Source organism: Microtus pennsylvanicus, chromosome 9 (assembly GCF_037038515.1).
Source record: "Microtus pennsylvanicus isolate mMicPen1 chromosome 9, mMicPen1.hap1, whole genome shotgun sequence".
NCBI classification, from domain to species: Eukaryota; Metazoa; Chordata; class Mammalia; order Rodentia; family Cricetidae; genus Microtus; species Microtus pennsylvanicus.
Window position 1 is genome coordinate 45,911,440 of NC_134587.1, and position 17,866 is coordinate 45,929,305.

At 52.3% G+C, this 17,866-nt stretch overlaps 1 protein-coding gene across 1 annotated transcript in view; it reads left to right on the forward strand.

The window, feature by feature from the left end:
• Hmcn2 (hemicentin 2) overlaps positions 1-17,866 on the forward strand; it is a 155,436-nt gene that overhangs the window by 37,986 nt on the left and 99,584 nt on the right. The window contains exons 9-19 of the mRNA XM_075985770.1: positions 706-850; positions 1,263-1,384; positions 3,281-3,553; positions 4,376-4,517; positions 4,823-4,950; positions 5,249-5,362; positions 6,203-6,352; positions 10,131-10,319; positions 11,484-11,579; positions 11,836-11,963; positions 14,676-14,820. Of these exons, the coding sequence (XP_075841885.1) occupies positions 706-850; positions 1,263-1,384; positions 3,281-3,553; positions 4,376-4,517; positions 4,823-4,950; positions 5,249-5,362; positions 6,203-6,352; positions 10,131-10,319; positions 11,484-11,579; positions 11,836-11,963; positions 14,676-14,820 (1,632 nt within the window). The remainder of the gene's footprint in view (positions 1-705; positions 851-1,262; positions 1,385-3,280; positions 3,554-4,375; positions 4,518-4,822; positions 4,951-5,248; positions 5,363-6,202; positions 6,353-10,130; positions 10,320-11,483; positions 11,580-11,835; positions 11,964-14,675; positions 14,821-17,866) is intronic.

The following is a 17,866-nucleotide window of genomic DNA, read 5'->3' on the forward strand; positions in this document are numbered from 1 at the left end:
TTTAAAGACATTTTCTTAGCATGTGTTTATCAGTAGTATGTATTCCTGGGTTTTGTGATGTCATTTCATACACCCATGATGTAGTTCGGTAACGCCGGCATCCCCATCCCTCTCCCTCTCCTCACTTCCACTGGCCCCTCCCGACTACTTTCTATTTGGCTTCAGGTCTCTTTTGGACAACTTGATGAGTTTTCCTGGGGTTGCTTATGGGAACATGAGTGAGGGTTTGTTTATATGGACATGGGCATTTTACCAATGTCTACACAAAGAAAAAAATGGTTCCTTTTCGTCCATTGACCATTAACTGTGTATAAGTCCTCACAGAGGAAAGGCGTCCCTTGAGGCCTTCTCCACTCCAGGACAGGATGCTGACAGGCCCAGTCTAGTGCAGATCTGATGTGTGTGAGTGCAATGGTTGTGTCATGTCTGGAGTCAGCTTCGCGCTTCCTCTTCCCCACTTCCCCTGGCTCTTCTTCTCTCTGATGGTCCCTGAACTTTGGAGGGATCACTCCCATTTTAGAGAGGTAGAAACTGAGGTTCAGAGAGCTAAGTGACCTGCTTTGTGTGACACTGAATGGAACCACTCACTGCCTCTGGACTGGCCTCTGCCTCTTGTTTATTCCTAAGGGCCTCTGTGTGGCTAAGGTACCAGGGACAGGCTCTGTGATGGCACAGAAGGGCTCTAAACCTTGTGCTTGCCTACAGGTGTGCCGCTGGTCAGCATGGCCCCTAGGATCCACGGTTACCTACAGCAGCCCCTGCTGGTGTCCTGTTCTGTGTATAGCACCCTCCCCTTCCGACTGCAGCTGCAGCGGGATGGAGTGAGGCTGGGCGAGGAGCGGCACTTTCAGTGAGTGACTGATGGCCAACAATTGTCCCTGGCCCCGGGGCTCCTGTGCCCTGGACAGATCTCAAAGAGTGGGCAACAGGAGAGAGACCTGGGCTGAGTTTGATTGTCATCCTGGTCAGCCTTGCTGGGGATGGGGAGAGTGAGTCCTATCCATGAGTGGGCCCAGAAGTTGGGGTCAGGAGTGTAGGGACACCCTTAGACCCTTTCCTTAGGGTGAGAGTCCAGAGTTGAGAGAAGCCAAGGCATGAGTTCAGCTCACACGCCCTGCTGTGGAATTTTCCTAAATCTTACTGAGCCTCAGTGAGGATTTGGGCTTCCCTCTGTGCAAGATTTGGGGGCCTGAGCTCACCCCACTTAGGCTGGGAGGTCCTGGCTGGGGTCTGAGTAACCACACTGCCTGTTGCTTTTGCAGGGGATCAGGAAACAGCAGCTGGGAGATCCCGCGGGCATCCAAGGCTGAGGAAGGCACGTACCAGTGCATAGCGGTCAGCAGAGCCGGGACAGGACAAGCCAACGCCCAGATTGTCATCACAGGTCTACCCTTTCTCTGTGTATTCACTGCGCTCCTTCCCTTCCGCTGGGGTTTCCTTCCGGTCACTCTCCATCTCTGGGGCAGAGTACTAGCCAGCTGGCACCTGGGGCCAGTCTCTCTCTCAAAGCATGCCAATCCATGTTATCACCTACACACTGACCCCACCTGGGCCTTGTAGGGGTCCATTGCCTGGCTTGATGACAGTCACCTGCCTGGTGTTCTTTCGGGGTGACTGACTTCCTGCCATGATGTCACCACTGAGCTCTAGAACTCTGGGGATGCCATAGACAGTCCCAGAATGGATTGGATTTCCTCGTTAGAGACCCAAATTATCCTCTAGCGAAGAAAGGAAGTGCAATTTAATGGCCCCTGGCAGAAAGATGGGAAAACATAGACCAGGACACTGAAGCCATCTGCAGTCCCCTCAGTCTAGCATTTGATGAGCTTCTCTTTGTGTGTGGCATATGCGTGTGTGCTCAGGGGCACCGTCCCGTGTGCACGTGTGCAGGGTCAGAGGTCTTCCCTCTGTTGAGCCCCGCCGTCTCTCATGGGACCTAAGAAAGACTGCAAATTTCAGTGAGGCTGGTGGGGTGCAGTGAGCCCCAGGGATCTCCCCGTCTCCACCCCTCGTGCTGGGGTTACAGACGTGTGCTGCTATGCTTGGATTTTAGGGTGATCTAAACCTGGGTCCTAATTTTTGGACAGCAAGCATTTTACCTAGGGAGCCATCTCCCCAGCTCCTCCGAGGAACATCTTCTCAGACATTCTGGGGGGAGTGAGACTATGGGAGATTTCAACAACCTGATTCCGCAACCTGACAGCGAGTCAGTCTGAGCCCCTGAGGGGAGAGCCAACTTTTTATAAATGACGAGCAGGGGAGAGGACGCATCTGCCGTGTACTGATATCTGGCCACACTAACCTTTCTGCCAAGCTACATTAAAATAAGTTATAACCACCTTGACATTTCAATACATATCCCTAAAAGCATGGCCTCACCCTGCTAAACTGAGTTCCCCTGGCCAAAGACGGATATAATGGAAGCTGAGGTAGGAGGGTTGCTACATGTTTCAGCTCAACCTGGGCTACATGAGTTCCAGATCCATCAGCACCACAGAGGAAGACATAGTCTCAGAACACACACACACACATACACACACACACAATGTATGAATATTTCGATATTGCTTAATTTTATCTGTAGTTCAGCTTCCTTGTTTGTCCCCAAATGTCACTTCTAAGCATTTTAAATAACATTGTATCTTTTTTCTTTTATAATTGAGACAGAGTCTCACTAGGTAGCCCTGGTTATGGTGGAACTGGCCGTGTAAAACAGATTGGTCTTAAATTCACAGCAATCTTGCCCCTGCTTCCCAAGCGTGGGGGTCACAAGCCCCCATGTTCACACTGGGACACTTTCGTCTCTTGTAGGTGCATGTGGCCTGTTGGTCCTGCTCTTCTAGTGGGTGGTCTCTGATCTTATCACTTTGGTGGTTTGTGTTCCCGAGAACAGATTTAGCGGCATTTCTTTTTGGCCTTGTCTGTCTTGGGCTGCTTGTAGGCCACGCTGCTGAAGGACAGAGATGTTCCCACAGTTTCCCCGTCTCCTGGCCGGTTTCTTCCTGGCGGAGATTTTTGGCTGGGAGGGTGTGAAGATCTGAGAAGGGCTGTTGGATGCACATTGGCTGTGGCTTGTGAGCACGTCCATGCTGTGGAGAGCTCCAGGGTTTGATAGCACCCTAGGGAGAGTGTGACGAGGGACACGCAATCTCCCCGGGGGCCAGAATCCCCGAATGGAGAGCAGATGCAGGCTGCTCTGCTGGCTGACGTGTCTTGAGTCACAGGGGACGGCTGTTCCCTACCCCAGTCCCTCAGTCCCTCCTATCCTCTGTCCTTGCAGACCCTCCACCACAGCTGGTCCCTGGACCTAATGTGACTGTGTCCCCAGGGGTGACCGCCATCCTGTCCTGCCAAGTCCTAGGTGATGTTCCTTACAACCTGACATGGGTCCGGGACTGGCGAGCCTTGCCAGTCACAGCAGGCCGAGTCACACAGCTGCATGACCTGTCTCTGGAGGTCAGCAATGTCATCCCCAGCGATGGTGGGCAGTACCAGTGTGTGGCCAGCAATGCCAATGGGGTCACAAAGGCATCTACCTGGCTCCTGGTGCGAGGTGAGACTCCTCCCACTCTTGCTGGTCCCCTAGCACAGCATTCTACCTCATATTCACTGGGGACACCATAAGCCCCTCCCTCTGCTTAGCCTCGGAACTTTGGAGACTCTGTCTCCATCTAGCTAAGTTATGTTCACTATTGGAGGTTAATCATACTAGGGCTGGGGCAGGGTGAGGGCTCAGAGGTCAGATGTGCCTGGGCTGGGGATACTGCTTGGATGATGGTAGAGCAGGCAGAGGAAAGGGCATCTGTATAGGAGTTTCAGGATGGGGTGTGGTTTCAATCTCCTTAAGTCCTCCTCGATGGCGTGCAAGTTCACCAAAGGTAAAAACCCAGCAACTCCTATTGGTACTGGGAGTATGTTAAGAGGACCTGTCTGGGCTCTACAAGACAGAGATTGATTAGTTATGTCTTCCTTGGCATGGAAGCGGATGCATTTGCCCTTTTAGAGGATTTGGGTTGAGCCTCACTGGGTCTGTGGACCAAGAGTGCCCAATTAAAGGAACCTAATTTTAGGGCAGGCCATGGGGTTTACCTCATAATCATAGAGATATACTGTCCCCAGCTCTGGCACCTGCTGGATGCCCAAGAATTCCAGGGGTGCTGGCTCAAAGCAACTATCCAGGGCAAGAGTTTCCGACTGGGAGGCCCTAGCGGGTACCGGGTTAGTGCCGAGCCTCCCCACCTCCAGGGGTGCCACCTGGGAACTCTGACTCTGGAACCTGTGCTTCCTTCTCCACTGCCACCCCTACTGTGGCTGAGGGTCAGTCAGAGCCGACATGGGGAGCCCAGGCTGGTCAGAGGACTCTTCTTATCTACAGAGGCCCCTCAAGTCAGCATCAATGCCAGGTCCCAGCATGTCTCCCAGGGTGTGGAGATGAGGGTCAGCTGCTCGGCATCAGGGTATCCCACACCCCATATCTCCTGGAGCCGTGAGGGCCTCGCCCTGCCAGAGGACAGCAGGTGAGTGGGTGGGAGGAGAACTCAGAGCCTGGCAATAGCTGGACAGGGTGCCGGGAGGGAATCTCAGCCTGGGTCTTCTCAAAAAGGGGTGTAGCATCTGCCTGACATCTTTCAAGGGCCTATTGAGTGCAGTGTGGCCTGGGTCGGCAGGTGTTCAGACCTTGAGGAAGAGCCCTGTGGGCTAACAATGACTGACTCAGAGAAACCTGGCAAGGTCTGAGTGCCATTGACTAATAACGTTAGTTTGATATTAATGATGGCTATGGAGCCACCACATGTCATATGTTTTTCTGGCACAACTCCAGAATCCACGTGGATGCCCAAGGAACGCTCATCATTCAGGAAGTAGCCCCAGAGGATGCTGGGAACTACAGCTGCCAGGCTGCCAATGAAGTCGGCACAGATGAGGAAACAATCACCCTCTACTACACAGGTACTTACTTGGGCCGTCCTATCGCAGGACACACTGCTTTCTCCCTGCTCAAGGACCCCCAGAGTCTGTGATACGCCAGGCTCCATGGGTGTAGTTGTGAGTCCATGGCTCCTTACATGGGACTTAAAGTCTGGTGGGGAGACACAAAACACCCATGCAAGAAATTGGTAGTCCAGGTAGTTGGGCCAGGGAAACAAACATGGGTGCCGGGAATGTGGGGGGCAGGTGGACGGGGGAAGCTAGGGAAGGTCTGGCCTCAGAGCAGCCAGCCCCATGTTTCCTCCTCTGGCCCACACAGACCCACCCTCTGTTTCTGCGGTCAACGCCGTGGTTCTCACAGCCGTCGGGGAAGAGGCTGTGCTACAGTGCGTGGCGTCTGGGGTCCCCCCACCCCGAATCATCTGGTATCGAGGTATGTTTGATGGGGAGAAGCCCAGGAAATGTCTACCAGAGTCCCAGATTTACAGTTTCCAGAAAGGTCACCGGTAGGCAGGGACTTCAAATGAGGAAGTTGTGGTGGTGACTGAGGGGAAGGTTTGTTTCAGGAGAGCCAGCTGGTTCCAGCACTTCCTACCCTGTACACCTCACAGCCCAACAGTACCCAGTCACATTGAGTTGTCAAATGTCTTTCCTCTACAGGACCCTAAGCCTCAGTCTCTTTATCTGGATACGGGTTGTGTGAGAATTGAGCATATGCACATGAGTGTGCATGTGTGTTTAGAGCAAGCCTGGGCTAATACCTAGCTGAGCTTGATTAATGGATGGGGCTTCCCACGCCTGGCAGGGAAGTGCTGTGAGGTGTACTTTTAATTTAACCGAAGAAGAGTGTCAAGATGTGGGGACAGGAGAGACGTGGGCCATAGACACCCAGTAGAAATGCCAGGAAGGCAGGCATGAGAGAGGTGTCTTCACGCGGGCACCTCCCACATTTTCCTGTGCCCTAAAAGGAGATCCCAGCCTCAGTGGGACCTGGATTGAGAAGCGTGAGGCCTTAAGGAGGTCTGGATGTGGAGACGTTGCGGGAAGAGCTTGCTATGTCAGAGTCTGCACGAATCCCAGCCCTGCCCAACAAGGGAGTTTAAGAAAGACTCAGCCCTAGTCCACTTTAGGACCAGCCCAGGAGCTATAACTCTGGGGAAAGCCACCTCCAAGCACCCAATCATGGCCTGTGCTGACATAGGAGCCTTGGGTCAGGAAACCTGAGACCCAGCAACCCAGGCCCCTAATCAATGCCTTCCCATCTTTGGTTTAGGGGGTCTGGAAGTGATTTTGGCTCCTGAAGGCTCCAAGTCCGGGACACTGCGGATCCCTGCAGCTCAGGAGAGAGATGCTGGTCTCTACACCTGCAGAGCTGTTAATGAGCTGGGTGATGCCTCTGCTGAAATACAGCTGGTGGTTGGACGTGAGTGTGCAATTGGCCCTATCCACCCCTCCCTGGCCTGCCTCTAGCCAGGAAGCTGATATCTATAGCCCAGACTGCCACTTTGGAGAGCCAGAGGGAGCTGGGGCAGGTGTGAGTTCTTGCTGGGTCACAAAGCTTTATGACTATGGCTAAGTAGTGAGAGTTACTTTTAGAAAAGGTCTCTGAAAGCTGAGCGGTGGTGGCGCACGCCTTTAATCCCAGCACTCGGGAGGCAGAGGCAGGCGGATCTCTGTGAGTTCGAGGCCAGCCTGGTCTACAAGAGCTAGTTCCAGGACAGGAACCAAAAAGCTACGGAGAAATGGAGAAACCCTGTCTCAAAAAATAAAAAAGAAAGAAAGAAAGAAAGAAAGAAAGAAAGAAAGAAAGAAAGAAAGAAAGAAAAGGTCTCTGATACCCCAGGCTGGTGCAGAACTCCTCAAGGCAAGCCAACTGAAGGTTGTAAGTAGGAGTAGGAGACCATGACAGCTACTACCTCCTATGGGTCACCCCAGCCTGAAGAACTCCCTGGCTGTGTCCTGGGGGCTTAGTGAGAGGTTGTAGAAAGAACCTTCATACTTAGGCTGTCACCACCGTGGCTGGCCTTCAGCAGCATGAGATAGACCAAGAGCCTTCTTAGTCCAATAATAACAACAAGAGCTGTCCCGCCTGTGGTATTTGGCCGTCCGAGCATGCTCCAGGTTCATACTCATATAACCTTCGCAACCCTTGGAGGTGTGAGGTCATCAATGTCTCCTTTATATCTGGGGAAATGAGACACAATGAAGACACATTGCTTGCCCAAGGCCTTACAGTCAGGCACGACAGAGTTGAGCACTGAACGTGGTTCTGAACGCTTGACCCTAGTACACTCAGGGTCAGTATTGGTCAGTGACCAGCAGGGTGAGTGTGAGCATCCTTCCTCTTTATGAGCTCCAAGCTCCTCCTTGGCGAAACGCTTCTGAGATATGCATGCATGAAAGGAGGGAGGTTCACAACATGAAACATTGTCATTGTCTTGGCTGGAAGGTTCTAGAAGAATACCTGTGGCACTGCCGTGGGCATTAGCCTTGGCTCCATATCTGATTGCTTTCAGCAGACCCTATACTTTGGGGTCTAGGCTGAGGTCCTCTGTTCCTTTGACAATATGCTGTGAACCTTGGAACCATCTCCTCAGTTCTGAGAAAGGAGGCAATGTGGACATGGGCCGGGGTCGGGGCAGGGTAGAGGTGAATATCAGGCAGCTCTGGGTCTTGGGAAAGCCAGCCTGGCAGTGAGAGTGGGAAACCACATTTCCTGCCCATCCGGGCAGCAGCTGTGGTGCAGTGGCCCTGGCCAAGCTGGCGGACTCTGGGAGCAGGTGGGCGCTATGCCTGCTTCCTACTATAACTCAGGGAATGGAGCATGTAGGACATGGGAAGGAAGGTGGTCTGCCTGTTTTTCCAGCCAGAAACTGCAGTGGTACAGTAAACTGTAGCCCCCCGACACTTTCTTACCAGAGGAATCTGGGTGCTAGGCCAGTGCTCTGCCACTGAGTCACCTCCCTGGAAGGCAAGGCGCTTGTCAGTTAAGAGTCCTGGACCACTTGTTTGGCTAAGTGGCTTGCCCCTGAGAGTCCCACTTTGGCTTCTCTATGGCAGGATGATTGTAATAGGGTCTTGCTATGGGGTGCCGTGTCAGACTAGAGATTACACCCTTGCCTCATGCTCCCACGGCCAGCCAAATCAACTCGCTTGTGTGGCTATCGCCTATGCCCAGACCTGGCAAGCTGATGTGGGCTCTAGAAGGCGGATGGCTCCCCAGAGGGCTAGTGTGTCCCTTTGTGTCAGAGTCCCATTCCCAAGTTTTGTGTCCTTAACTGGGCTGTTCACAGCACTTGCTGTTCGTTGTTTGGATCTCATGTGGTCCAGGCTGACCTCAAACTCACGATGTAGCTGAGGATGACCTTGAGTTTCTCTTATTGCTGGCCAGGGCCAGGGTGGGGTATCTTCAGGGAAACAAAATAAAAGCTCACACAGATTTGCAGAAATATCACAGAAACTACACTAATGGCAAAGCAATAGAAGTAACCAGAAAATCCCACAAGAGAGTTAGAGGGGGGTGTTCAGGGGGCCCCCATGAATGTTTGAGGCTTCCTTTCATGGGGTTCAAGAGAAGGAGCTTGGCTACTAAGCAGGAGGGTGTAGTTCTGCTTTGATTGACAGATTAGGTCATATAATTATTTTTCTGCTGTGTGTGTCCCTTCCCATAATGCATCTGATTTTAATCATATGCATGTCCAGTTATGCACAGGCAGGCCTGGGGTGAGCTAGGAATAGTACAGAGGAATCAAAGAGCTGAGGAGGGAGTGGTGGACAGTGGCTCTGGACCTGAGGCCTGAGGCCTGCTCGGAGGAGGTTGAGATTGGTCCCCACAATGGTCAGCGCTGCAGAGCAGGTTTCAGGGGACCCAGACCAGGGGCTGCACGGGGGAGGGGGAGCTCCATCTCTGGGAACCAGGGCTCTCAGCTAGGTTCTGCCCTTGGGTGGCCACAAAGCCAGTGAGGAAGGACCCTGTCTGAAGCTGGCTCACAGTCTCAAGTCTTGTGGTAATCTTCCAAGTTACGAAAGTGTTTCCCTTTAATGTCCCTAATCCCAAAGCATGGAAGGAAATTTAATGTTTTCTGAACTGGCAGTTGTCTGGAGAGACGGGAGAAAAAAGAGGAGGCCGCTTTCCCCTGACTCTAGATTGCTCTGTTATTGGAAACCCAGACCTCCCTGGCATGTGGCTTTGGGATATGGGAGAGCACCAGGGATGCTGGGCTGTCTGGGTGGGGCTGATCTGGGTCCTCCTGGAGGACAGGAGGTGGAGTTCCCATTGAGTGGAAGGGGAGTAGCTCGATTCTTCCTCCCCTCCCGAGGAAGGCAACAATGTACTTACAGAAAAAGCCTACTCCATTGGCTTCCTGGAGAATAGAGTCTGGGGTGCCTGGAGTGAGGATTAGGGAGCTCCCCACCCTTTGTGCTCTGTTTGGGTTTCTGTGACTTGTATGATGGGCAATCCTTGTGTGGGCCTGTGGGCCTGTGGGCCTGTGGGCCTTATTATTATAAACACACATTCGCCAGCCAACGTCCTACTATGGGCCATCAAATACAAGGTCATATGTAACAGCAATGTTTGGATTTGTGATGTTCCACACACTCATTCTCAACAGTTTCTGGTGCAGGGCAATGTGGAGATCAAGGGAGACCTGAGGGTGAGCTTTGGGGTGGCTTGAAACAGGCAGGGCCATGGACATGGTGGGTTTGGACTTCGGGTTCAGCATGTCACAGGCAAACACAGGCCCGCTCTACCCATCGAGGGTTCAGGAGGTGAGGCAGATAGGGGAGTCTGGGAGGAAGTGGGACTCATGTCCCCAGCCCCTCTGTGAACTTGGCCACATTGCCATCATCTTCAGGATCCTGTGGCCATAAAGCTCCTCGCAGGTGGTGGCAGGTTCCTTAGGAGGCACTGCAGTTGGGAATGCAATGTTTGCACTGCTTGGCTGTCATAGAGCAGCCCCACCCACCCCCAAGGTTCCCATGGAGAGTGAGCACGAGATGCAGCAAGGGCCACCACCTTTCCATAACTGTCTCTCTAGAGGTAGGCCGGGCTAACCTCAGGTTGGCTGTGGATCTGTGCACAGGAGGGCCTTTAAGTTGTGGGTGAGCCTGGAAGGTGTTCCTAGAGACGAACAGAGTAATGGACAATTCCCTGGGTCCCAGCTCACTGGGGCTCCTCACAGACTAAACTCTTCCCACAGATGCACCTAGACTGACGGATCCTCCCCAGGATGTCACTGCGGAGCTGGGCAAGAGTGTCTTCCTCACCTGCCGGGCCACAGGCCGCCCACCCCCCATTGTCACCTGGCGGCGTGGAGATGGCCAGGCCCTGGAGCCTGGGAGGGGCAGCAGAACTGGGCAACGGGACTCAGGAATCTTGGTCTTTCAAAGTAAGAGAAGGGTGCTGGGGTGCGCTGGGCTGAGTGACAGGGGTGAGAAGGGCTGCGTGGGCTGGGCGGCAGGGGTGAGGAGGACTGGGCTGTACTGGCTGGGTGGCAGGGGTGAAGAGGGCTAGGGTGGGCTGGGCTACATGGCAGGGGTGAGGTGGGCTGGGGTGGGCTGGGCTACATGGCAGGGGTGAGAAGGGCTGGGGTGGGCTGGACTGGGTGGCAGTAGTGAAAAGGGTTGGGCTGGCCTGGACGGCAGGGGTAAGGAGGGCTGGGCTGAACTGGGTGGCAGGGATTAGGAGGGTTGGGGTGGGGTGGGTGGCAGGGGTGAGGAGGGCTGAGTGGGCTGAACTGGGCGGTGGGGGTAAAGAGGGCTGGGTTGACCTGGGCGGCAGGGGTGAGGAGTGCTGGGCTGGGCAGCAGGAGTGAGGAGTGCTGGGCTGGACTGGGTGGCGGGGTTAGGAGGGCTGGGATGGGATGGGCGGCAGGGGTGAGGAGGGCAGGACCCTGATCCCAGCACAGCTATATTGTTCTCTTCTATGGCTGTGATATAACATCACGATCAAGGTAAGTTACAGAAGAAAGGGTTTCTCTTGGGTCTTGCAATTCCAGAGGGTTAAGAGTCTGTCACCATCATGGCGGAGAGCAGACAGGCAGGCATGGTGCCGGAATAGCAGATGAGTTCATGTCTTGATCCACAAAGAGGAAATAGAAAGAGGCATACTAGGAATGGTGCAAGTCTTTGGAACCCTCAAAGCCTGTTCCCAGCGACACCCCTCCAACAAGGCCACACCCTCTAGTCCTTCCTAAATAGTTCCTCCAACCCGGGGCCAAGCATTCAAACACACGGGCCTATGAGGGCCATGGGCAGGATGACACTGGCTCCTATGGGCTGGCGGCTCTGGGTGAGTCATCCCATTGTGAGCTGGGTACCATCCTCAGTAGTGACCAGCTGTCCCTCACTGTCATGTGAGGAGCACACGTGAGCAGCTAGCTCAGCCACATATCCATCGCTGTCCCTATTTCACAGATGAGTGAGCTGAGGTCTAGCATCCTCCTTCTCTCCGCTGGTGCCCGGGTCCTGCCTTGCATGTATTCAGGGCCTGGCTGTGTACCTGCAGTGGTAGTCTGTGGGCTCCCAATGGCCGTCCTCATTCTTCCCCTCAGGAGTAGCCCCGGAAGACCAAGCCTTGTATGTGTGTGAAGCTCGCAATGTGTTTGGAAAGGCCCAGGCTGAGGCCCAGCTGGTGGTCACTGGACATGGTCTGTGGGTGAATCTGGAAGCTGTGGGAAGTGGGAGGCAGGTGCTCTAGCCAAGCCCAGAAGGGCTCCTTGTAGCCACCACACTGGACCAATGCATCTCCAGAATTATATCCCTGCTGCTTGGGTCGTCTCCCAGAGTACACCTCACCTAACAAATCTCTCTAGTCTGGGTGTAGTCGCAGGCTTTGTAGGGAAGAAGCGAGGGGTGGCTCTGTGTCTCTCAGCCTGAGTGACTGACATTCTCCTCGTCTCACAGCCCCCCCACAGATCGCCAGCAGTGCCTCCATCATCCGTGTCCTGGAGGGACAGCCTGTGTCCCTGACTTGTGTCATCCTGGCCGGGAGGCCCCTCCCTGAAAGGCGTTGGCTCAAGACTGGCCATCCTGTGAGTGTTGGGCTTCCTTGTGGGCTGTGGGCAGTGGACAGAGAGAGGAATGTCAGCGCCACACCTCAGCCTTGGCCTCTCAGCTACCCCATTTTAGAATGTTCTCTTCCTCTTTTCTCTCTGTCCTGTCTCCTTCTAGAATAACCTGTGGCCTGCATGACTGGCAACTGTGGACATCTAATGTCCTGCCATCTGCCTACTTGATGCCCAGTGAGAGGGTCTGAGGAGAGAGGATGGAGTGAGGAGAGAGGATGGGGTGAGGAGAGAGGATGGGGTGAGGAGAGAGGATGGGGTGAGGAGAGAGGATGGGGTGAGGAGAGAGGATGGGGTCTGAGGAGAGAGGATGAGGAGAGAGGATGGGGTGAGGAGAGAGGATGGGGTCTGAGGAGAGAGGATCTGCTGTTACGTTTCCAGGGAAGAACTGTGCCCTGTGGTCTAGCTCATAGCAGAACACTTATTCAGTTCATGGCACAGGACTGTCTATACTGTCACCCTGCTCCTTGTGCCTTTGCTCAGCCTTCCTCTGTTCACTCTCGTAACCCCTGTCCCCTTGAGATGATAAATGATTCTCCTCAGTCAGGCACCTTGGGGAGACAGCCAGTACTGGCTTGTTCTTCTATTCCCCAAGCCTGCTCCTGGTCTAACCCAGCCACCAAGCTGCAGGAATAGCTCCAGCGACATTGTGGTTCCTGTCAGGATCACCTGCCATCTGCAGGCTCCAGCATTTCTCTCTCGCCATCCACCCCTCATCTCCATCCTTACTATGTCCTCTCTCGGTTTGTTCCCATAAGGCTAGACGACCATGTGTCTGTGTGCTCGCCCATGCTGTTCCTGCCAACCAAACGCCTTTCCAGTCACACTTGTTATTCTTCTTTTTCCGTGCTGGGCTAATGGCAGAGCATGTGGCACCAAGTCCCTCCTGCCTATGGCTCTCATCTTCTATCCCCATCTCACCTTTATGGGGAGAAGGATCTGTCGTTTCCCCATTTACAGATAGGGAACCTGAGGCTTAGAGAAGTTAAGCCACATGCTTAAAATCGAATAGCTAGTAGGTGGCCAAGCTAGGCTTGGACACTGATGCCCAAACTTAAAAACCTCAGAGGCAGGAGCATATGTGGCCCAAGGTCTGTTTTGTTCTAAATAAAGTTTTATTGAAACACAGCCCCCTCACAATTAGTCTGTTTGCATCAAATTGGGCAGTTGAGTCAGAGGTCAGATAATCTAAAATAGTCTACCTCTGATGTTTGACACAAACTTTGCCAGTCCCATTTCAAGTCCCAGGTAGAGCATCACCCCCTCCCATGCCTTCGCTGCCCAACTTGAGATGGTCTCCCGTGGTGCCCTCTAGTGTGGATGTACTTCAGAGACTCTTCAGGAGTTTGTTGTTTGTCCTGGCCTCAACTCTACCATGGAGTCACAGCCTCTGAGGACAGCGGTCATGCCACTCTTAGGTCTACTTTAAAATCTCCCTAGGATGCTCAGTGTGCAGCAAGTTTGTGAGCCACGCTAGAGGGACATGGAAAATTTCTTCTGCTAACTTTAACTTGAAACCACAATGTGTAGTACTGGCTTCCTTGTCCTGATGGCCTTGTGCAGAGAACACTGTCATGATCTGCCTGTCCACCTGCCTACATGCATGCCTTCCTTCTTTCCTTCCTTCCTTCCTTCCTTCCTTCCTTCCTTCCTTCCTTCCTTCCTTCCTTCCTTCCTTCCTTCCTTCCTTCCTCCCTCCTTCCCTCCCTCCCTCCCTCCCTTCCTTCCCCTGCTGTCTTTGAGCAGGTGCAGCTCTGAGCATCCTAAGGCACGTAGAGTGCACCCTAAAGGCACATGGGCTCAACCTAGGCATTCTTTAGCCCCACTACCTGCTCTGCAGACTGTACAGTTAAATATGGTTATGGAGTTGCAGGGTAGTCTCTGAACACTGAAGTCTCAAGGGCAGACTGCCAGGTGTGTGGGACGAGATGGGCCTCTGTACACTCAGGGCGGGGAGCACTGTGTGAAACCCCTGCTCAATTGCCCTGTGCGAAGAGACCCCTTTGGGCTCACTCAGTTTGTGATCTAGACGGCCTAGGGGCTCAGTTGGGAGTACGGGGATATAGAATGTACAGTTGAGATCAGGGATCGTGACAGGGAAAGTTCAAAGGGGTCAAATCTAGAAAGATCTAGAAAGCCCTGGAAAGATCTAGAACTTCTCAGCAGGATTTAGCAACTGGACATCTCCCCCATCCACTCTGTTGTGGTAGATCTCCTGGGGAAGGCCCCCAAAGCTGTAAAGCTCTCTGCGTATCTGCATGGCTGTGCTCTCTGCTTGTGTCTTCTCTCCCTGGGGCCTTGGTGGCATGGGAGGGCTGCCACTGCCCCTCAGCCCAAGATTTCTGCCCCAACTCCACATTCTTGTTACTAACTCTCAAGGGACAGCTTTCGTTAGACGGGTAGCCCTGGACCACCTACCTACCTGACCGGCTGGCTGAGGGAGCGGTGGAACCACAGAAGTGGGGTCCCCCTTGCCCTGCTGATCTCAGGAGATGGCGAGTCTCAGAGAAGGGGGGCTGGGAAGCCACACTTGACCCCAGCTGGCTCTTCTACCAGTCCCTGGTCTCTTGGTCCAGTGTACCCCACAGGCCTGGGTGGCAGAGATGCTCCTGGGGGTGGCTTCTACCCACTTGAGTGCCAATCTCTCTTTCCAAACTCCTGTCTCCCTGTCCTCACCAGCTCCCTCCAGGAAGCCGCCATGCTATCCGTGCTGATGGCAGCCTCCACCTTGACCGGGCCCTGCAAGAGGATGCTGGGAAATACAGCTGTGTGGCCACCAATGTGGCAGGCTCTCAGCACCGAGACGTGGAGCTGGTGGTCCAGGGTGAGTCCTGGACCCCAAGTTGGTGACAATGGGCTGAGGGGAGGCACTTGAGGCAACTTGAACACTTTTGTTCGGAAAATTTGTGAAAATACCATGTCTTCACTGAAGGGAGATTAGGGTTGACATATTCCTGTGCCATCGATAGGTAAAACACCATATACTTTTTATACTGCGTATGTGTTCCCTGTCCTCAGTATCCATAGTGAAATGGTTTCAAAATGCCCTGTGCTAATAATTATAAATCTGGCCATGGTCAAGTCCTGCCCTAGAATGAACGGTATCTGAGCCAGGCATGTGGCTCAGGTGGCAGAGAGCTCATCTGGCATGCCCAAGGCCCTGGGTTCCATCCCCAGCGCCACAGAAAGGTGGTGTGGTGGCCCACACCTGTAATCCTAGCTCCTGGAAGATGGAGGCAGAAGGGTCGGGGCCCAAAGTTACACTCAGCTACATAGTAAGTTAGAGGTTGGCCTGGGCTACATGAAACCCTGGTTAGGATTTGCGTAGGAACCGCACACATTCTTGATAGACTCTAGATGCCTACAGACTTCTTTTTTAATGTTTTAAATTGTTTTTATTGAACTATATATTTTTCTCCACTATCCTCCTCTCCTCTCCTCCCCTCCCTTCCCCTCCTCTCCTCTCCTCTCCCCTTCTACACTCTCCCATGGTCCCCACTCTCCCTATTTACTCAGGAGATCTTGTCTTTTTCTACTTCCCTTGTAGATTAGATCTATGTAAGTCTCTCTTAGTGTCCGCATTATTGTCTGAGTTCTCTGGGATTGTGGTTTGTAGGCTGGCTTTCTTTGCTTTATGTTTAAAAACCACCTATAAGTGAGTACATATGATATTTGTCTTTCTGGGTCTGGGATACCTCACTCAATATGATGTTTTCTAGATCCATCCATTTTCCCACAAACTTCAAGATGCTGTTATTTTTTCTGCTGTGTAGTACTCCATTGTGTAAATGTACCACATCTCCCTTATCCATTCTTTGGTTGAGGGGTATTTAGGTTGTTTCTAGGTTCTGGCTATGACAAACAATGCTGCTATGAGCATAGTTGAGTACATGTGGTATTGCTAGGTTTTGAGGTAGGTTGTTTCCTAATTTTTTTGAGAAATCGCCATATCAATACCTAAAGTGACTGTACCAGTTTGCATTCCCACCAGCAATGCAGAAATGTTCCCTTTACCCCACAACCTCTCCAGCATAAGCTGTCTTCAGTGTTTTTGAGCTTGGTCATTCTTACAGGTGTAAGATGGAATCTCAGAGTTGTTTTGATTTGCATTTCTCTGAAGGCTAAGAATGTTGAACATTTTCTTAAGTGTCTTTCAGCCATTTTAGATTCCTTTGTTGAGAGTTACTATTTAAGTCTGTATCTCATTTTTTAGTGGATTATTTGTTCTTTTGATGACCAATTTCTTGAGTTTTTTGTATATTTTGGAGATCAGATCTCTGTCTGATGTGGGGCTGGTGAAGATCTTTTCCCATTCTGTAGGCTGTCATTTTATCTTGCTGACCGTGTCCTTTGCTTTACAGAAGCTTCTCAGTTTCAGGAGTTCCCATTTATTATTTTTTTCTCTCAGTTTCTGTGCTACTGAGATAACATTTAGGAAGTGGTCTCCTATGCCCATGATGCCTATAGACTTATAGTGCCTAGCAGAATGGAGATATTGCAAATGACCAATATACTTTATTTACAAAGGGAAAATATGCTTTTCACTGGAAGCTGGTGGTTTACGCCTTTAATCCCACTAGTTGGAAGGCAGAAGCAGGCGGATCTCTGTGAGTTCAAGGCCAGCCTGGTCTACAAAGCAAGCACCAGGTCAGGCTCCAAAGTTCCAGAGAAATCCTGTCTCGAAAAAAATAAAAATAAAAACAGAAAAAAAATGCTCTTCAGTTGAAGTATTTTTCTAAATATTTTCCCTTTGAGGCTGATTGAACCTGTATAGGAATAGGGAACTGACTGCATATAGTTAATGTATGTTTAGAACAGTCATTTTTATGCATCACACCTAAACATTCTTTATATGCTTTATCATTGTTACTTTTATTTGCTTGAGACTGGGTCTCTGTATGTAACTCTGGCTAGCCTGGAACTTGCTGTATAGACCAGGCTAGCTTCAAATTCAAAGATTTCCACCTGTCCCTGCCTCCTGCATGCAGGGATTAAAGGTGTCCCAGCCACTCCTATCTCCTCATGTGCTCTTTATATGCTTTGTGTATAAACTCTCTTTGTATCTATCTCCTTGTAAATCCATGTATTGATTTTGTGTGTATAGTGTATGTGTGTGCACCTGTGCGCTCATGTGTATGACGGTCAGAGCTGACACCAGCTGTCTTCTACCATGACTTTCCCCCTTTTCATGTCACTATCATATTTGTTTATTTAATCGTGTGTGTGTGTGTGTGTGTGTGTGTGTGTGTGTGCGCGCGTGTGTGTGTGTGTGTGTGCGTGCCCCGGCATGCACGAGGGGATCAGAGGACAGCTTGAGAGAACAGGTTCCTTCGTTCTCCCATGTGGCTGCCAGGGACAATTCAGGCTGTCAGGCCTGGCAGCAACTTTATGCACTGAGCCGTCTCACAGTTCATTCATCACTTGGTTTCTGAGATAGTGCCTCTAGCTGATCCCAGAGCTCACTGATTGCCTAGAATAGCCTGTGATCTCTAGGGTCTATCTCCTCCACCACCACCTCCTCCACCACATTCCTGTCCCCCACCCCCTCCTCCACCACCCCCTCCAACACCATCCCTTCCACCACCATCCCCTCTACCACTTTCCCCCCTCCACCACCATCCTCCTCCACCACCATCCCCCTCCACCACCATCCTCCTCCACCACCATCCTCCTCCACCACCATCCTCCTCCACCGCCATCCCCCTCCACCACCATCCTCCTCCACCACCATCCTCCTCCACCGCCATCCCCCTCCACCACCATCCTCCTCCACCACCATCCCCCTCCACTCCCATCCCCCTCCACTCCCATCCTCCTCCACCACCTCTTCCCCCCCCCCCACTGAATTGTAGATGTGCTTAGCTATGCCC